This window comes from Austrofundulus limnaeus, unplaced genomic scaffold (genome assembly GCF_001266775.1).
Source record: "Austrofundulus limnaeus strain Quisiro unplaced genomic scaffold, Austrofundulus_limnaeus-1.0 Scaffold11, whole genome shotgun sequence".
Taxonomy (NCBI): domain Eukaryota; kingdom Metazoa; phylum Chordata; class Actinopteri; order Cyprinodontiformes; family Rivulidae; genus Austrofundulus; species Austrofundulus limnaeus.
Window position 1 is genome coordinate 456277 of NW_013952413.1, and position 21692 is coordinate 477968.

Here is a 21692-nt window from a genome sequence, read left to right on the forward strand (position 1 = left end):
CCAACAATTTGTCCTCTTTTGAACTCTGGTATGTCACCCAAAATGTTGTGTACATTGCAATATTTTGAGAAAAACTGTGCTCTTACCCTGCTAATTGAACCTTCACACTCTGCTCTTACTGGTGCAATTAATGAAGATTGACCACCAGGCTGGTCCAATTTAGCCATGAAACCTCCCACACTAAAATGACAGGTGTTTCAGTTTCATTCTCTAACCCCTGTATATGCATGATTTTAACTTTCAAGCACAGAGAAATTTACTCAACATTTTCAACACAAACCATTATTATTATTTTTTTTGAACGGCGATAAACAGGATGGCAACAATTTGCGGTAGTATCTCACTGGCACTGTTACCAACTCCTCTGTAAGGAAAGTAGTATTTGTTTGTCCTAAAAGATCCTAAAAAAAAGTCACCTAATTTGCATAACTGGTCAAGTGTAAGTAATGGTAATAAATGTGGTAGGAGAGAGGATTAATGTGGAAGAGACCATTTGAGTAAAAACACCCTTAAAATGTTTAGAACAATGAATTTGTATGGGTTTGCTTTAATGTCCAACACTTCTCCTGTATTTGTAACACGTTCTCACTCCTGACACGTCAACATATTGACGCTTGTTCAGGGACCGTCTGCGTCCAGTTTTGACGCGTCGGGTACCCCCCCCGCGCGTCAGTCCTTGCCGCCCGCGGCTTTTCCGGGTTGCGACACAAAGGGGTCTTTGGGTTTGGGTCGGAGGTTAATATGAAGGATCAGGATTAATGGTTAATTTTAGGTACTGAGTTCGGGGATAGGCTGTATATGGCTAATAGAAGTTAAATTTTGGGTCTGGGATGGTTAGTTTTGCGCATTTCGTACTCTTCAAAAAAAAAAAAAAAAGAATGACAACGCGCTTGTCCTCCACCGCCTCATCTCGTAAAAAATTGATGCGCAGGGGGTACCCGGCGCGTCAAAACTGGACGCAAAAGGCTACCTGACCAAGCRTCAATATGTTGATGATTTGGGAGTGAGAATGTGTTGGTATTTGGGTTTGAAACCATAAGGAGKGGGGGAACATCTGGTCTTTCTGCAGCTGGGAGGGACCATGGATTCAGCAGCCTCAAATGTCCAGATCTAAAACCCTCACCACTGAATTACTTGTCCAAATTTGCTACAGTTTACTCCTGTGGGTTTAGTCATAAACTTGGGGTTAGTTACACAAAACATGCCAAGGTGAACCATGTGGCAACAAAATAATGTGCACAGTTAGAATACAGTTTTGCAAACCATGCACACAAAAGTAGGCAGTGATTTTTCAAACACTTGACATTTGCAACCCAGTGAGATACTACCTTTTCAGTGAAAGCTGCCCAACTTTTTAAATGCCTCTTTCCAACCAAAGCTTTGGGTCATAGTGGGTTAACTTTTTACAGTACATCTCAGGCACAAGCCGAACTGAGCCAAGAGAAACTTTGCTGTATCTGCAAATTTGGCAAGGATCATGGCTGCTGGTGTTTGCTCCCATCGAGCTGACAGCCCCTCTTCAAAGTCCAGCTGCTGTCTGGGTGCTGTGTTTAAGGGGAAAAAAAGTTGATGTCAACTTGAATGACAAGTGGGATCTTTTAAACAGATGAGTGTAACGTACCGTTACATAAAACTGATAGAATTGGTCCTCTTTAGGTCTGCTCCTGTTCTGAACCATCCGACAGATGCTGTCACTGGCCGCTTCTTCACTTCCTGAAGAATGGTGGCATTTCCTGTTTTGGTTTGCTTCCTTTTAGCTTCGCTTGGCTCTCAGACAGCTGAAGAGCTCAGCGTGAAGGATATCACGGAGGCTTCAAGTAATTCTTTCCAAATTTCATGGATCTTTGGAGGATCATCAGATATGTCACAGGTTTCTTTTAGTCTTTTACCAGATTTAGAGAGCTTAAAAGTAAGAGAATTCATCTGAAATCCTTTAACTTTAAGATGGGACGCCTCTGCAGACACTATGATGTAATGGATTATGGATCTCTGAGTATACAGCATACACTACATCTGTTCTCTACTGACGTTTTGCTCCAGGGCATCTGTGGTCTCATGTTAGWGAGGCAAGGATTTAGAATTTAAAGCTGAAAAGACAAACTGATCGAAAGCATCTTAAAAGTGAAATAAATGTTATGTTTGATTTGACGTTAAGCCACATTAAATAAAAAAAAGTTATATATTGCAGCACACAGCTAATACAACAAGCTCATTAACTGACATTAGAGGCACTCCATCCCCGGAAAATTAGGTATTGAATATTTGGTTCTAGGTTTTGATACACATATTTATGCTTTTACTCTCTTTTTAATGAAATGTGACGCATTTAAATAATGACTTGGAAAGCGTATGTCCAAACCTTTACAGCTAGAACGTTTTTCTTAATTTGATACTGTGTGGTTGAGTTTTAGTGCCTTCTGAAAGCATCACACACTCATAGTGCAGCTTTATAAATGTGATGACTCAGTTTGCTTGAACACACAGCTCTTAGTACATGTTAAGGTTTGTACAGTGAGTTTGTACACTTTGCTGCGTAGTTTGTGGTTAAACAACTTGCATTCTTTAAATTTTCATTAATAATTAGAATTTTAGGCAACTCCAAACAATAATTGTTTGCAATTTATTTGGATCTATTGCAAAAAATGAAGTAAAACAAGTAACTGCTATCGGTTACTGCTTTGAGTAAACTACCGGTAATTATTAACAAAATGATTCTAGTAAAACTTACTTTTTAAATTAATGTTCTTGATAATTATGTTTTATTGGTGCTAAAACCTTGATTCAATTGTTGGTAGGTGTTGGATGTATCGTTTTTGAATTGATCCTAAAAGAAATCGGCTACAACAAAACCTCAGCACTGAGCTCGAGCAGTTCTCTTTCCTCTCAGGTGTCCGTCTCGACGTGTCTGCGTGTGCTTATGAATTTGGGGGGGGGGCTATGTAAAATGATATGCTAAGATAAGATTTTGGTTTCAGCCATTTTCTATTTAGGTGCTTGCTGAAAGATACGCTTCAGCCTTTGAGATTAAAAACAGGGAAAACTCTGAAGATGTTTCGACCAAACAATAATAAAAATAAACTGTATTGATGTGAAATATGACTTTACAAGCCTTCAATTCTTTTAGGAACAGAAAATCAAACAGTTTAGAAAGACGTTTTTATAATCATGACAGGAAATGTGTGATTGAAATCATCGATTAATATCAGGTTCTTGTTTTTTTTTTATCTTTTTGCCATTTATTTTTGCACAAATTGTTAAAGAAGGGCAATGTATAAATATATTTTTATAAATAATTCTTTTAGTGCTCTTTTTTTATGTTGCTTTCTGATATATCTGCCAAGTGCAAGCCAGGGATTCAAGCTTCCACTTTCTTTTTCAAGAAAAAATAATAATTTGATACCCGTGATGTACTATTACTGTGATTCACATACACAACATAGATCCAACTAGTATGAGTGTTTATCTAAAAATACATTGAGTTTGTCTCACCCTCTTCATTTTAATGTTTAATCTTTTCATTATTAATTCCTTTAAGTAAAATAGCTCTCTTGTGTTTAAGCTTGTAATACATCAAAGCTAAAGGACTGCCATTAAACTGTATATATGCACTTACCACTTGTATGTATGGAATAAAATACGACTGAAGTTAAATAATAAGTTAAATAATTTAGGAGTGCTTTAGATTAAACAAAAAGCTTCAGCAACTTATTGGCTTGCAAAATATTGTAAATGCTAAATTGTATTGGGACTGGAAAAAAAGATGTTTTCTAATTTATTTTATTCTTGACATGTTTATTTTTTCCATATAATTGGGCATTATATTGCATGAATGGATTTTGTGTTATAGTCATAATGTAAGCTATGTAGCAAATGTTCATGTCTTTGTAAGATACTGTATATGTGCTGACAAAATATACAAATTTTATCGATTTTATCTTCGTATCGACAATCTTGTACAGTCTGTCATCATTTAGTTTTAAAAAAATATTGTCCCTAAACATTGTAATCATGTTTTTGGTGTCATTAAAATGTGATATCTTATTCATGGTGACTTTTGGCATCAGATTCTGCTCTTTAATGTGAGTTAGAGCTTTTGAATTTTCAAAAACAGTCGACATTAGTACAGTACCTTAAAGCAGGGCTATTGTAAATTGCTCTGGAGCCAAACATCCAGCAAATTAAAGTCTTTATGTAAATAAACTATTACAAAGATCTGTTACCTTTGAATTAGTTTATTTTGTTGCATTTAAGGCCCTGTCACACTAGACAACTTATGCCAACTTATGAACATTTTAAAGACAACTACATTGAAGATGGAATTAAAATAAACAGGAAGCTTTTTTTTGGCATGTACGTACTGTAATTCAAACAAATCGATCAAATATATAACTTTTGTTAGCAATTTAGACATAAAATGTTGCATAAGTTGTCTAATAACAGGGCCTTAATCATGAATACAACACACAGATCCCTACGTAATAAAAGTAGTGATATTAAAACAATATTCAAAAAATAATAATATGCTTCCCATTTGACACAAATATTTTGACGTCTCTTACTTGCCACATTTTTAAACCAATTTTATTTTTACCTATCTTAGTTTTATCTTCAGTGGCTTAAAGTATCGACTGTCTTGGATGTTCATAGAAACGATTTTTACCAGCTTTTAACCAAGATTCTGACGTTTCTGTAGACACCACACATGACTATGTCTAACTAAAAGAACTTATTGAAGTAGAAAACCGTGAGCTTTAGCTTAAGAAATTAACGAACCAATCGGCGGGATGGATTTCGGTCCCACGCTGGCCGGATGTGGCCCGAGGGCTGCCAGTTGAATAGCACTGCCTTCCTTTTTAAGCGATTGTCCTCTAAATAGTTGAAGCTGTTCAGTTGTGCGTTGCCGCCAGCGTTTTATCTGTCAACGTGTCTTTCTGCAGAGATGACAGACGGACAAACGTTGCGTGCAGATGGAGAGTGTGAAGGCACACCGTACCCTCCTGTCTGACTCGTTTAGGAGAGGAAGATGATGAAAGAAAATGTTGGAACGATGGGAGAGCTATAACAKGCTGCAGGACATGAGAACAGTACCAGAGATCAAGAGATCAACTCTGGATTTTTGAGTTTAGTTCAAAACTTATAAAACTCTTAGGACACATAATCTACAAATTTCATTACTTGGCCTTTTGAATGTCAGAAAGGAGAAGCTGGCAAACAACAATAGCATTTCAGGATTTACAAACTGCACCACTAAAACTTAGCGCTTTAATATAAAAGGTTGAAATATCCAATTTAAACAAGTATTTTGACCCTGCACCTATAAATACACTTGGCAGCAGCGGTGACCTGAAATCTACTGCTGACATTAACTGGACCTGATTAATAAATTACCATTGCATAACTTTCTAAAGTGGTTAAAGGTTGGATAACAGTGTGTCTATACAGACGAGGGGGAAAACAGTCAATTGAAAACATGCAGAGAGGGAACATCCCTGTCAAGATGATGCTGTTTTGAAATTTCAACAATTGCTCTGACCTTTTGCAAGGCTTTAAAAATCCTACAAATGTATTTAAGCTGAGAGTAATGTGGTTTGTATGTGCAAAAGTTCTGAGTCATCCCCATCATGTTTTCAACCTTAACTTTTAACTAGTTTTGGGTTTATTTTATTATCTGTTCTTGTTTTATCATGCTCCCTGATGTCTTTTTTTATTCATTTGGAAAGTTGTAGAAAYGATGAGGAGGGGAGACAGAAGGAGTGATAAATAAATAGGGAGGAGAAGGCTGACACGGAGCTGAGCAGCTGACAGATGTGCTGAGCTCACCGCTGCTCTGGACTGGAGATGAGAAAACAAGACAGGACATCAATGAAAACGGTGAAACTTCTGCTGAACCTCATTTCTCTTTTCTTTCCGCCTCTACGTTGGTTTGGCCTTTTAATTTCACAAACTAAATGCACCTTCTTTCTAAGTTAAACTACATTTTTAATCTGGACACTTTACAGTTTTAAAAAAAATGTGCTTTTAAATCCTTCTTTTTCACATTTAAACCACTCAGCTGGGGTCTATAAGTAGAACTGCAATGACTTGTTCTGAATTCCTCCTTATTGTGACTCCACAAGCACCTTGTTCACTTCTTTTCTGAGGTGTGTCTCAGATCAACTCGATTTGAAGCTGTCTCTTTAAATCTGAACGAGGCACTTCACACCCCGCCACCCTCCAGACCGGTTCGTTCTAGTTTGATATTTACGACTACATAGCGGAGCAGAAATGTTTTATTTACAAATGAATTAAAAGTCGTCAACAGCAGAAGACTTGTCCATCCAGCCTTACATGTTGGAGCCAGAGGACAATGAAGACGACTAAACTGGTAAGTTCAGACCATTTTTAGAGGTTCCGTCACAAAAAAACTTTGTCTACGTTCACACTGCAGGTCTTAATGCTCAGTTCCGATTTTTTCTAAAAATCCGATCTTTTTGTGTGAACGTTCACATTACATTTTAAATGTGACCTGCATCAGACCCCTGTGTGAACGCTCCACAGCACTGATGTGACACGCATGCGCAGTAAAAGACGTGACGTCTCATCAGCCGGCTTGTTTGTTTACAGAGCTAGCATGGATGCTACATTTTGCACATAGAATCGGAAGTTGTTGTTTAATCAGAGCTGATTAAATAATTATCTGACCTGCTTCTTTAGTTCACTGTTTATATCTGAACCTGCCTCTGGCCGGGATGCTCCAGTGAAGCTTTTTTTTTTTTTTGAACGAAACTACGAGCTGGAAAAAAGTATCGACCRAGTAGCAAACTTTAGGATCAATACTCTCTGAGACCCAGGCTGGACATCATTATTATCATACTRTCTAYGTGGAAAATGAAAAGTAAAAAGATGAAGCAACTGGACTTGTGTTTTGGAGCTGTAAACACACGGAGCTACAGATTTAAACAGCGAGACTTGAGGTTAGTGTCTTATCAATCCTTCACCCCCTCCTCCTGATGAAAAAGTCAGATGAATGTGACATGAGCGTTCACACTGCAGTCACTTTGAAAACATCAGAAATGTATCCGATTTAAAACCACAYACTGAAACGGCCTGGGTCGGATTTGAAAAAATCGGATTTGTCKCGTTCAGACTGTCATAAAAAAATCGGATATGAGTCAGATGGGTCAAAACAATCGGATTTGGGTCGGATTTGCCTGCAGTGTGAACGTAGCCTTTGATGTAATAGTTCAGAAAACGTCATAGAAAATAGAGAAACTGAACGGGTTGAAAAACATGACCCTAACAGAATATAAAGTTATCTGTTCAGCACCGGGAGAGATGGAATTTCTAGGAGTGCAGAAAATTTGAATTCAAAGTAAAGAAGTGCTAACAAAAAATTGGTGTATTTTGCATAACGTCCCTTTTAAAACACACAAGCCATGATTTTCGAGTGAATATCTTAATATTTTCAGAATAAAAGCACCACGATCTCCACTGTGTGTTTTCTGCAGCTGTTGAGACTGAAAAATGTGTTTAGTGTGAAACATAGATGCTCAATAGCAAAAAATCTCTTCCATTGTTTAATGTTGCACTCTGGACAGGGACAAACAACCATTCACACTCTCACTCACATATAGGGATGAACAAATGTGAGAGAAAACTGAACGTCCCACAGAAAACCGAGTGCACAGAGAGAACATGCAAACTCTACTGTGCACACTGCAAAAAATGTCCACCTAACCAAGTTTTAAAATCTTAGATCCAGCCAAAAAGTCTTTTTGATCTTGTTTTGAGACTGATTTACTAAACAAGAACTGATTGTGTAAGAATAATAATCTTGTTTTCAGAATGTGTAAGATTATTTGTCTTTTTTGTCTGAAAATTTGACTCAAATTAAGTCAAAATTTTCTGCCAATGGAGTAAGAAATATTTACTTGGTAAGATTCTTGAAATACTTGATTTGACTCAATTTTTTTCTTATTTCAAGAATCTTAGTAAAATTTTCTGACTCCATTGGCAGAAAATTTTGACATAATTTGAGTCAAATTTTCAAGCTAACAAGACAAATAATCTTACACATTCTGAAAACAAGATGATTATTCTTACACAGTCAGTTCTTGTTTAGTAAATCAGTCTCAAAACAAGATCAAAAAGACTTTTTGGCTGGATATAAGATTTTAAAACTTGGTTAGGTGGACATTTTTTACAGTGATTGATCACGCCTTGTCTGAAATAGCTTCCAAATGAGTAAAGTCCACCGATTTTAGCTGCGAGTCATCACAACTATGAGTTTTATTTTCATGTTTGTTACCCCAATTCATATGTACAGTCGAATAGTTGAATTTTGACACGAAACCGTCCACTGCCAGGACACATGTTCTATGTTCTGACCTTTGACCCACGACTTGTGCTTTCTGTCAGGATGTGGTGGTGGTGGGGTGTCTGTTGTGCAGTTGGCTGCTTTAAAAGGGTGTGTGAACCCACGGAGGAGATTCCTTACGTTTGAGTCAACAGCAGCTGTGGTTAGTGATGCCCAAAGAGCTTTTTTAACCATCGACTGGCCTTTTGAACGTGAAAGAAGCACTCAGGTGAAAGGAGTCAGTGACCATGAAGAGCTCTCTCTTTCTCATTCACACACACTTGGAAAAAAAAACAGCACACATCTGCTCATCGAAACCCAAGAGACGCCTTTACACACACTCACCTGGACGAGAGAAAGTTTAATGAAGTGCACATGCAATGTGCAAATGGCTACCCCAAAGCACAAACGCGTGCATGCATTACACACACGCTCCCAGATGGAAACAACACAGACACCTGGCTGGCATTGAAACGCCCGTTCTGTTTGCATACCTCTCCCTCTCTAGTCATCCCTCGCGCAGCCACAAAGCCGCCATTAAAACTAAGAAAACAAAAACACAAAAGAAGGGGGCAAACAGGCGGTTTCCATCCCTCTTCCACCTTTCCTCCCTTTTTTTTCTCCGTCGCCCTGGGCCAAATGTTTACCTTCCCCCTGTGAAAAGAGAGGGATGTAGACAGACATGGTGAGAAAAGAAAGAAATCTGGCTGAGGGGAAGGAAGCCAGGGCCTTTAAAGTCTGCAACGGAGCCGTGACAGAAGCCTCCTAATCTCTGTGTTGTCTTTCGGCCCCTTTTTTCCTCCCTCCACATCCTGCCAAGTTTGTGTCTGTGTGAGTGCAAGGGAGTAAAAGAGGGGAAGAATTTAACAGTCACTGGGTGAGCATGTGTTGCTGTATGCAAGCAAAGAAATGTGCACGTTCATTCAGGGGAAGGTAAGGAGACTGTATATGATAAGGAAATGTATACTGTATACAGTCCAGCTGGAAAAGGCCTGTTTCAAAGGGAACAGCCAGCCCGCCTTCACATGTGGGGCTGCTTTAGTTTGGGTGTGGATGGACGAAAATCCAACTATAGGTCCCTAACCCTCACCTGTTCCTCTGTTAAACAATATTTCAACGTGTGTGTATGTTGTAAGGACATAAATCTGTCTTCGCTGTCACAGTGTATAAGTACATCATTAAAACTGCAATCTTACATCACCAGGGAGTAAATACAAGACCTTGAACAAGATTACGCACGCACATCCTGCACATCTTTCTGAGCCAACAGTCAGTCACCACAGGAATACATGACTGACGTAGAATATGATGCTATCTGCAGACTCATCTGTATAATGTGAAGTTTAATTAATGACACGATAGAAACATATGATCTTTTTGTAGAAAGTTCTATTTCGGTATCTGTCTCTCCAGAGCAAAAACAATGGGCGGAGGTCATCAGCTTGTAATTCACCGTAGTGGAAACCGGGGACAGTTGCAACACTTTTTTTTCCCGCATTTGTCTCTGTTACTCAGAGGTTTGAATTAGACAAACCAAATTTTAATACAACAAACTTACATCTGTCTGTTAATAGTTAAAACCATTTACAGATGAATAAACAATGTACTTTCTTCACAATTTGCATTTGAAAATAAAAAGTCAGATGTTGCAACTGACCCCGGGGCCGGGGACCGTTGCAACATTGTTCGGGGGTGGTTTCAACATATTAATAATACAGTATATTTCTCTATAAATAAAAGTTTTATTATTTTTATATTTATATTGTTGCTAAATTTATAAGAACTGTAAGTTTTAAGTATATTACAGTGTTATTTCTTTATTCTTTTTGATCAAATGACAAATATAGATTTGCCTTGGTGAGTAGACCTTACATACAGATGTCAAAGACTCAAATTGATATAAGATATAGTTGGCAAAACAAGAATAACAGAACAATTTGTGAGGCRATTAACTTTTGTTTTGCCTGTTGTCACTGTACGCCTATGTTATGCAAAATTTACACTGAAAAAATAAGATTTTAAAACCATTGTTGAAAACAACAACTGCAGAAAATACATCTTAAACAATGATAAGTTTTAAACTATAAAACTATCATGAATACACAATACATTTTTAAGTGTAAACTTAATTTCAACGTCTTAATATCAATTTTATGCAATTCATTTTTATATGAATTTATTGTACCTTCCTGTCAGCCATGATAAAACCTCATGTGTTAGCTAAATAAGCTGATCTTGATACATGCTAACCATATTAGTTAAAAGTCAACATATCACTTGTTTAAACCATATAAATTTGAGCTGGATTACAAAAACTGTGACAACAATATAACAAAAATTAAGCTAAGCAAAAAAATATATATACTTTGGTACCTCAGAAACTTTTTTTTCAAATAAATCCTGGAGCAGTTTTTGAATCTGCTTACTTTTTCTCTGCAAGGTGGGGCATCTAACTGAGCATGTACAGTGCGAGTGTCGTCACTCTAGCTTGTTTCTGTTTGGAGAAAAATGGCGTGTTGCTACTGTTCCCAGTCTCCCTACATCATAAAGCTGTCAAAAACATTAGTAGAAATACAAAATGCTTTAGTAATATGTGTACAAAACTCACATCATAATATTGATTTTGCTCCAGAGCAGACATTCAGAAATAAATCTTCCCTCGTGGATTTTTTTTCTTTTTACGGAGGACTATTTTCTGTGCACCTCAGGAAAGACAAATAGCTCCACTGTGAAATCATTTAGTTCATGTCATGTCTTGCCTAAAGGGGGATTACACTTTACAACACCAAAGGTACAAGACTGAAATGCAGTGACAAAGTGTGAAGTCTGAATCAGAGAGAGAAGCTTCTCTCTCTCTCATGAACACACACACACACGCACGCACGCACGCACAAAATAAAGACGGATCGAGGTTGAGAGAGGTAACAATCTGTGGGAACACGCTGTTGAATAATTACCACTGACATCAGAATAGTTTTCTTTAGCTCTCTGAAGTGGCAGAGCTCATTTGTACCGCCCGAGGCCACGCAGGAGTGGGTGTGCGTGAACGAGCGCCGGAGAAAGTCGCAGAGGAATCAAGACGAACAAAAAGAACGAAATGGAATGTTTTTGTCTGCAGGTTTGTTTTGATATTCTAAAAAAAAAATTTAAAAAAAGACAAACCGGACACAAAACACATGCCTCATTAATGGGGGTGACAAGAACAGAGCCCCCCACTATACGACTCTGTGCATAAGGAAAGGATTATACTGATTTAGTCCTCTTCCAGTCAACGTGTGACACCATGACAGCTCGGGCTGCCCCGGGGTGCCGTTTCTCTCTAGGTGGACCTTTAAAAAACAGGAAACGACTTCTCACAAGAGCACAGAGGAGGATCAGGCCTTCTGACTCTGTACAAAACTTCACACACACACTAGAACGTTGTGTGCACAGGTCCAAAAACACACACAGAGTCACACCTGAGCCCTCTTCAATAGACATTATTCAACACCCTGACAACGGGGGACAAAAGAGGCAAAAAGCGGCCGGTCTGCAGCGAAAGAATCGACCTGTCTGAACACATCGCGCATCCTCGCCATCCGCTTTATCGCACGAGCTTCTTCCTGCTGCAATGACTTCAGGTGATATCATGTTTGCGTAAGGATACACGCCTCTTTGTCTTCACTTGCAGCTGTTTTGTAGCAGATTTGTTGGCAAAAGAAGCAAGTCGCATTACTAAAGTTACATCCGGCATGGCAGTACAGTGAGGGCAGTAAACTGAGTTACCTCAATCAGGACTGGGCAGAGTCGCTGTTTGCCGACGGTTACCGGGTTAAGCCAGTAAACGGAGGTAATATTTTGTGCACAACTTAATCCCAGTTTATCTTTGTAAACTGAACAGGTGCTGGCTGCAGCTTAATGAGCATCACATCAGCACCTTTGGAATAAAGGGTTAAGATTCTCCGCTAAAATACATATTTTAATCAGGGTTCCTACAGTTTAAAGCAAGTTAAATTTAAGACTTTTTAATGCCAACTGAAATTAAATTTAAGACCAATTTCTTAATAAACAGAAATGACAAAATAAAAAAATATAAATAAATAAAACTGTGGCAGAAACTCATGAATCAAAGTATTTTTGGTTAAGTATTCAAATATTGCTAATAAACCAATTGTTTTTATCCATATCTAACTATAGCAGCTTAGCAGTCAGTTTAACGACCCAAAATTTGGAGTTTTAGGACCCACAGTGGGGTCTTAACCACAATTTGCTGTAGATGAAACCTTAATGTGCCTGTGACATCAACATTTGTAAGAAAAGTGAATGCCTTTTTGAAAAGACAACATTATTAACATATTACAAAACAAACTTCACACTGCTCAGATGGACAGTTGTTGAGATATTTGCATCTAAGTAACAGGAACTGATGTCAAAGGGGAATGTCTGCATGTAAATATAAAAAAGGTTACCAATTATTTTAATATTTGAGATGAATTACAGTCATCCTATTTACAATGTGTTAACATTTTTAAGAATTTTAAGGCTAATTAAGGCCTTATTTTTGGATTGATGAATTCAATGCCTTTTAAGACTTTTTAAGGATCTGCAGGAACCCTGTTAATAAGCTGAACTTTTATTCCATGTAGAAACATTTAATCAAATTATCTGTAAAAGATGAATTTGAGTCAGAGATTAAAAAAACACATTTAAAACATTTATAGCCATATTTTTAATGAAAAAATAGACGTCATTTTTTTTTATCAGTTTATTTGCTCACTAGCTAGAAAAAAAGCCTTCTGTGTTATTTCATCAGCACAAAGTAAAAAAAAAACAACACATTTAAACACATTTACTACAAGAATGGTTAAAAGTAACAACTTAGATCATGAATACCTCTACAAAGATGTCAGTKGCCACAGTGTTTACATCCATTAGAGGCTTCATTATAGTTATTCAGTGTTTGTGTTTTTTTTTTTTTTTTAGGGTGGAAGACCGACCAGAGAGGACATGGAGTGTCTGAAGGAGGATGGAGGCTTGAAGATCGGGGACTTCCACACAGAACTCTGGCCAAATGGAGACTCTGGGGTCATGGGTGTTACCTGAAAACGGCTGAAAGCAAACAGTAAGACTTGTGTTACACTGTGTTTTCAAAAGGCAACATAAATATGAAATTAGTTAATCTTATTCACATTCACATGAGACAACCAAACACAAAACATATATACAGAGTAGATAAAGACGCTGGTGTATTTTTTTTAATTGAATATAAGGAATAAAATTTCTCACCTGACAGTGGCTGAGTGTGCAGAGTGCGCAGCAGGCCGAGAGACAGTGCCTAAACGTCACATCAGATAAATAAAGTTCAAACTTCCTGTGAGGAAAACTAATTACTCATTAAGTTTTAAAAAATGGCAGAATTATATTTGCATCATGTATTAAATCATTACGTTGTTTCTTCTCCCACCACAGGAGCGAACTACAAGCGTCGTTTGGATARCCCTCCAGGCAGACAAGATAAATGAGTGAATCATCTTCACACGACCTCACAAAGAAGTTGCTACCAAACATAACAAAACACYCAGAGCATGTGAGCACAGCTCCGCYGCTGTAAACCCTATGACAAATGGAACACGTCGCTGTCAAACTAAAGCTCTATCAATCAGAGGCAAAGCGTCTTAAAAAGCACGAAGTATCACTGAGCAAATGTTTTGGTTTTCTTTTTATAAAACATTTTCCTACATTAGTCAGGCACAGCCAATAATAATACCTACACACCTAGACAGAAACCCTTCTGATAATGTTGTCATTTTATTTAGCTTTTAAAGCTAATCTCTTGAAAGATTAAAAAGGCCATAAATAAAAACAAAGTGGGAACAAAGAAATAAAAAAGTGACTTTCTGAAGATTTTTCGGGTGCTTGTTGTGTCTGAATAAATTTGTAATGCAATATATGTGAATGGAGAAATCAGTTTTCAAGCAAACACATGTACAATCATGCAAAYAGACAAAAAGTGCCTTTGTCAATCAAAGCAAAACAGTAGATTGATGAAAAACAAAGCAGAKATCATACCAATTCTTCCCTCTTGAGGAGGCTTGATAAGTGAAAGTCTGGGTGCAGAGTTAGGCTGGTGCACATTAAAAAGAGACAATTAGATGATTAATCCAAAACCTCCACTCCTCCTKTTCCAAAYTCTGTCRTGGTGCTAATAAAATCTTAACAGATTTCTTTTAATACAACAAATGACTGGCACCTACTTTTCTGAACAGGCTCCTTTCATCCACCTCCATGTTCTCAGTGCTGCCAGACAGGAAAGCACACTTCATTAGTTCTGTTAGGATTGGCTGAATGAACACCACAGTTGTGCCTTAACTGCTTCCTTTAAGGCAACCGGTGTCTATACACTGGTGACATTAACATATTTCAAAGCAATGTATAAAATTCACAAAGTCCTGAAGTTTAAAGCYGCTTAAAGTGCCTATGACAAGCATCTCAGTCAAATACAAAAAGTCTAAGAAAACATCTTTATATTTAAGAAACTTGGCATAATACAAACACTTTTACCAATTTTGTCATAAAACTGGCAGATTTTCTTCAGAATTTGGCTCAGCTTAAGTGAAACAGGAAGTGACATCAAAGGGGAATTATTTAAGAAATGAAACTGTTCTTTTTTAATGTAACAATATTCAGTTCAATTCAAAACAAATATTCATTTCATTAAAAAATAACTATATACAATAAAAATAAGAAAATACACAAATCAAAAATAAAAATAAAATGAAAGGTAGCAGAATAAGAATAAATCTTACAATGTCTGCCCCTTTTATCCCCAGGACATATTCAAACAAAACATAATTTACAATCCGTCGGATAGTCRAACCTCAGATTCAGGAAAAGCAGTGTGGTTTTCGTCCTGGTCGTGGAACACTGGACCAGCTCTACACCCTCAGCAGGGTCCTGGAGGGTGCATGGGAGTTCGCCCAACTGGTCTACATGTGTTTTGTGGACTTGGAGAAGGCGTTCGACCGTGTCCCAAGGGGGGCCTTGTGGGGKGTTCTCCGGGAGTATGGGGTACCGGGCCATTTGATACGGGCTGTCAGGTCCTTGTACGACCTGTGTCAGAGTCTGGTYCGCATTGCCGGCAGTAAGTCGGGCTCGTTTCCGGTGAGAGTTGGACTCMGCMAAGGCTGCCCTTTGTCACWGATTCTGTTCATTACTTTCATGGACAGAATTTCTAGGCGCAGCCGAGGTGTTGAGGGGATCCGTTTCGGTGGCCTTAGGATCGCATCTCTGCTTTTTTGCGGATGATGTGGTCCTGTTGGCTTCATCGGATCGTGATCTGCAGCTCTCGCTGGAGCGGTTCGCAGCCGAGTGCGAAGCGGCCGGGATGAAGCTCAGTGCCTCCAAATCCGAGGCCATGGTCTTGAGCCGGAAAAGGGCAGAGTGCCTTCTCCGGGTCAGGGGGGTCGCCCTGTCTCAAGTGGAGGAGTTTAAGTATCTGGGGATCTTGTTCACAAATGGGGGAAGAAGGGAGCGGGAGATCGACAGGCGGATTGGCGCAGCGTCTGCTGTAAAGCGGGCGCTGTACCGGTCCGTCGTGGTGAAGAGAGAGCTGAGTCAGAAAGCGAAGCTCTCCATTTACCGGTCGATCTACGTTCCTACCCTCATCTATGGTCATGAGCTTTGGGTCATGACCGAAAGAACGAGRCCCCGGATACAAGCGGCCGAAATGGGTTTCCTCCGCAGGGTGGCTGGGCTCTCCCTTAGAGATAGGGTGAGAAGCTCGGTCATCCGGGAGGGACTCAGAGTAGAGCCGCTGCTCCTCCACGTCGAGAGGAGCCAGTTGGGGTGGCTCGGGCATCTGGTAAGGATGCCTCCTGGACGCCTCCCTGGTGAGGTGTTCAGGGCACGTCCCACCAGGAGGAGGYCCCGAGGAAGACCCAGGACACGCTGGAGGGACTATGTCTCTCGGCTGGCCTGGGAACGCCTTGGAGTTCCCCCGGAGGAGCTGGAAGAAGTGGCTGGGGAGAGGGAGGTCTGGGCCTCCCTTCTGAAGCTGCTGCCCCCGCGACCCGACCCCGGATCGGCGGAAGAAAATGGATGGATGGATGGATAATTTACAATTATAAAATAATTTGAACTCTGACTCTTCATCTCTTTGATAGTGACTCAAAATAATCTAAAGAAACATCAGATTCTTCTCTACAATCTACATGTTGTTAGCCTTGTAGCAACACTCTGTTTACATGCAGACGTTCCCCTTTGACATCACTTCCTGTTACTTCACGTGCAAATATCTCAACAACTGTTCATCTCAGCAGTGTAAAATYATTTTTGCAATATGCTATCAATGTTCTCTTTCCAAAAATGCATTCATATTTATTGCAAAAATTTGATGTCACAGGCACTTTAATAACTTTATTGCAATTTTTTGTAAAGTAAATTGGTTTCATCTATAATGAAAATTATATTTATATTAGTTATAGTCAAAACATACAGTATCTCTAAGGCTTCAAATAATATCTAGGACCTTGAGATGTTTAAGCAACAATAGCAACAAAGTTGATACATTTACTGAAGCTTAATGAAACTATCATTATGTTTCAYGACTGTTTCAAACAGCAGTATTCATTTACAATAAATAAACTGATTTTGTTTTAAATAAAACATTTACAAACGGGGTCCAAATCTGGTATCAATCATCTGTGCTGCTCACGGTTAGCATCTAAAGCTTTATTAGATTTRAAACGAAAACATTTGGGCTAATAAATTTGACACCCAATCAACGTTATGTCAATGTTGCGCAGGAAACTCAATAAGGATTCTTACCTAAAGCCAAGCAAAAATTGGATTATTCAGTTATGACTCTGTCTGTGGATAGCCACAGGGCAGGGCAGAACTAAACACAGTTAAAGTTGACATAAGACATCAGGTTGACCCTGAGGTATTACGTTCAGCAGAGTAAAATACCTCCAAATATTCAGTTTTTCTGAGGCACCGAGCATAATAACRAACTGAAGATTGTGTGCATCAAAAAGAGAGAGGGAGAAAGTGTTAATGACATGGACAGAAAAGGACAAAATACTTACATATTAGTTGTGGATGAGTGGCGTGAGAGGGACACTGGTGAGTTATATGGGATCTGCAGGACTAAAGTCAAACAAGAAACTCTTACAAATGTTCTGCAAACCATAAGTGACAGAAAGTACGGGCTGCCGCTACACAGTGGATGGACTTGTTTCAGAAAACTTTAACTCATGCCAGTTGTTCACAGGTACAATGAAAATGAGTTAAACAGTTTCAAAAGACAGATGTTAATATTTTGCCTTACCACTCAAGTAGTTTAAAAGAGAAAAAAGCACTACATTCTGATAAACATATTATGACATTATGTACAGTATTACAATTACATAATCATATACTGTATAGAACAATATTAAAACAATGATTTTTAATGTTGTAAATATCAGATTAGAGCGTTTATAAATCTTTGGTGTGATAATGTGCGTTAATAAAAACACAACTGCTTACCTGGCTTATGTCCATGTGGAGTGTGGGAACTGTGGCTGATCAGAGAACCAGATGATGACTTGGCGCTGTGTAAGAGTGATAAATAATGGTAAATGATTGTAACACAACAGCATTCGCAGCAGCACAGCTGTTGCTTTGAATCCAGCGATGACAGACTGACAGAGGCTTAAAGTACTGTGTACAGTAGCAAGCAAGGTTTGTGCAAAAGTTCWAAGAAAGACGCGTGCAGCTTTGCATCTGAAGCAACATTTTACTGAAATATTAGTATTTCTTTGTGTTAGTGTAGGAAAATTCTGCAGAAGCATAACAACAATGTAAACTAATTGTTAAACTGTTATACGGATACTTATTAATATGCATTTTTTGCTTTTTTACCTTTACATTAACAGCTTTAATTAAATAATATGGTGTTAAATCATTGTTTTAAACTGAAACATCTCGCACTTTATATTGAATCAGTCCTGGTTGTACAAGCGTCTACATTATTGGGTCAGGAGTGACACCTAGTGACCGTTTTGGAAATGTGTTTCTAACATTTTAACTGCCTCTAGATCTTTATTTAGTCATTTAAATTATTGTTTTTAAGATTGATATTTTCACTGCTGTACAAACATACAGTGTCTGCAAAATGAAAAAATAAAATAAAATAAAAATGAACACATAGCCAAATAATCCCTGGCTACAAGTGCAAGTTTAGATTATTTAACATTGTTGAGTTTGTGAATAGACAGAATAATTAGCTAACATTCAGAATAGTTGCTTTTACAACTAAACAAACTGTATGTAACTTTATATATTTAATGTAGAGTAATAAAATGTGCAAAAGAACTGTACCATTGATGCTGAAGAGAGTTTTCCAGTTTAGCGATGTATACACTCTGTTCATTCAGTTTCCTTTTAAAATAAGAAAACATAATTAATAAGTCAAAAAAACTTTTCATTTTTTAACGTACACATTGGATATTAAAACTATATGGCTTTTACTTACTTTGTCATGAGTTGCTTTTCTTGATTCATTTTGTGCAAAAMCTCCTCTAGTTTCTCATACTGCAACAAGACGAAAGGGCAATTTTTAAAAGAGAAAAAAATACACATCTAACACATAGAAAACCTACATTTAAACTAAAATGGTAATAAGTACAGCATAATAAACGCCTCCAACCCTTTTCTGGTAGTAAGTCAGCAGTCTCTTTTGATGTCTTGCCTGGAATGTTAGGACCTGAGGAAATGGAAGACTTAGTCCCAACGCGCACCGCAAAACACATACTGCATCAATGTGATGTAATTAAAAAATTAATTAATTAACTTTGCTGATTTCTGTTAGGTGTTTGGTTGCCACGACGTTGATGTCAGAAAACAAAGCCTTCACATCGGAGCTGCTCTGAAACAAAGGCAATTCACAACGCAAGTTTTAAAATTCTGTCTCTTCTTTAAGGCATTTGGTACTTTGAGCAATGAAGGATGGAAAATAAGATGCTCACTTTGTCAGACAGCAGCGATAGTTGGCACTGGGCACTGCATATTAAACACTTGCCTTGCTTGCCTGAGGGGGCGAAAAGATTGCCAGAATTTCTTGGTGAAATTAAAGCAATAAAACTTGTAATCTCAGTAAGTTTGAGTTAAAAATGCTGAGGCTAACTGTCTGAGAACAAACATTAAATAATAGCTTATATTAGCTTTAGAATAAAGCAAACTTGAATTAAAAAAGAACCCATCAGAGACACCGATATGTGACTTATAAACTTGATTAATGTCAGTAATGAGTGTATATTTATTAAAGGATAATTATATTAATATGATGATAGGTGGCCATTTGTGTGTAATTTCGCTGTATGCCCAACAGATGTCCCTGTTTAACTACKCTGCTGGCCCAGCAGACAGCTGTAATGTAAATCAATTCAGTGCCCTAACAAATACAAACATTATTAACGTTGTTTTGACTGTGATTTGTCTACCTTTCTGATAACAGACACTACAGATGACATGGCCACAGGTAGTAACAGCTAGTTTGCGCTCAGAACTTGGGGGAAGAAAACAGGAATTGCAGCAGACCCAGTAAGACATTTGAAAACCTGAAAGCAGATAAAATTTAGATAATTACTTTCTACGACATATTGTACTTGAGGTAGCAAATAAAAAAAAAAACAAGTATTTATATATTTCAGTATCGAATTCAGCATTCATGTGGATTCATGATTGATGTTTGGTATTGAAGCTACTATAGCATTTAGCTATATTAGCATAACTTAACAAATGAGGACCATAATCTGCGTTTTTTTTTAAAAAAAAAACATATTCAAGTTAACTTTACCTTTTGGCTTAGGATTAGTTTATAAGCAAAATGAATACTCGAACWGTCGGTCCAGGTTACATATTTGTTGTTTAAAATTAAATTAATCTGCAAGTAATGCTCTCAAAAACGATTCTCCTTTTTCCTCTTCTGTCGCGGTTAGCTAACARCTAGCTAGCTTAGCTTCGACGAAGCCAGTGCAAATGTCAGGTAAGAAAGTGCGTCATCATGCGCATAATGAAATAGCTAAAAAGAAGAAAAGGAAATGCTTAATGTTTTTTTATTAATATATTTTTATTCATCAAGTAGCTCGCAGTGTTGTGTGTTCAGTTGTAATAGTAATAGGCTGTTTTATGTCATAAAATATGTAAACATTATGAAAACACATATTAAAAATGTATTACTATTTTGAGATTTTTCTTCCAAACCTTATTTTATTATCCATGCATTGTCTTAAATGTAACACTTTGTTCATATTTAAACGTGTTAATATGTTTTATTTTGTATTTTCTTTCAGTTACAATCACATGCATTGCTACATGTATGTTTATGGCGAGCACAGGAGCAACTGGTGTGTCTTATCGACCGGCTGAAGTTCAAATTCACACCAGCTTCTTGGCAATGAAGAAGTCTTTGAGTYGTTTCATCTGCCAGAAGCCGACAGACAGCAGGATGGAGGTCTGCACCACAGCCCACCACAACACCTTGCTGTTGGTTTCTTCGCTGAACTGACGAAACACTTCCTCCTTCTCCTACATATCAGAACATAACACGAAAAGAAGCAAATGAATCACAACTTTGTTCTTTTGACGTGTCATTTTGCACATGTACTTCGATGTAAATGTTGCTTTCTTTTACAGATTGGGTTAGACAGGAWTGTACATGTTCTAAGTATTTTTGTTTCAAACTTACCCTCTGGTACTCCTGGTGCTTGGTGATGAAAATCATCTGTTCTCTCAGGTGTTTGAGACTGTTCTCAAGTGTCTCCAAGTTCTTTTGGGTCCTGTCAGCACCGGGGACAACTGAGTGGTCTCCCATCTGAACGTCTAAATGTAGCTTCTGTGTAGCAAAATAGATAGGATATCTAGTTGTTTTTACTGTATTTTTACTCTATTTTCATTTTGTGTTTTGCTCTGCTTTCCATTGTCTTACCAGCCTTTCTCCAGCAAAGACGGCAAACCTTGTGGAGTTGGTTTGGAAGCAGAGGTAATGCTGACCAGAGGCATGAGCCGTGAAGGTGAATTTTCCTGTTTTTCCGTAGCGTTTGGACATCAAAACCTTTAGAAGTGAAAATAAACCTTAACTTCACTTTTCATATCACTCTTTATTGGCCAAAAACCAAAAAGGAAATTTTATATAAATGTAAAAAATACAGCTGTTGGAAATTTAAAGAGTAACTTACCCCAAAATTAACTTTTTTTAGCTGATAAACTGTCTAGAGTGTGTTTAAAATGTTATATAGTACTGTTACTGTGCTAATTTTGATGTTTTTGTGCGTATTTGTTCAAATCTGTAATATTTGGTCTAAAAACGTCTTTTTGCTGCTCATATGGGTAGAGC

The 21692-nt window shown here is 37.9% G+C and overlaps 2 protein-coding genes across 2 annotated transcripts in view; both read right to left on the minus strand.

Annotated features, from left to right (window-relative positions):
- Positions 1-13277: 13277 nt before the first annotated feature.
- On the minus strand, positions 13278-20388 carry rnf212 (ring finger protein 212). The gene is made up of 13 exons (XM_014001939.1): positions 20154-20388; positions 19798-19914; positions 19324-19385; positions 19149-19223; positions 18984-19061; positions 18831-18889; positions 18677-18736; positions 17843-17907; positions 17401-17461; positions 14569-14611; positions 14384-14438; positions 13601-13649; positions 13278-13423 (listed from the first exon to the last, which is right to left on the minus strand). The coding sequence occupies exons 2-13, from the start codon at positions 19904-19906 to the stop codon at positions 13294-13296; spliced, it is 846 nt and encodes a 281-aa protein (XP_013857393.1). The 5' UTR covers positions 19907-19914; positions 20154-20388; the 3' UTR covers positions 13278-13293.
- A 150-nt stretch (positions 20389-20538) lies between these two features.
- si:ch211-255i20.3 (transmembrane emp24 domain-containing protein 11) overlaps positions 20539-21692 on the minus strand; it is a 3516-nt gene continuing 2362 nt past the window's right edge. The window contains exons 3-5 of the mRNA XM_014001946.1: positions 21285-21410; positions 21045-21191; positions 20539-20884 (exon numbers count right to left, since the gene is read on the minus strand). Coding sequence (XP_013857400.1) covers positions 20735-20884; positions 21045-21191; positions 21285-21410 — 423 coding nt within the window. The 3' untranslated portion in view covers positions 20539-20734. The remainder of the gene's footprint in view (positions 20885-21044; positions 21192-21284; positions 21411-21692) is intronic.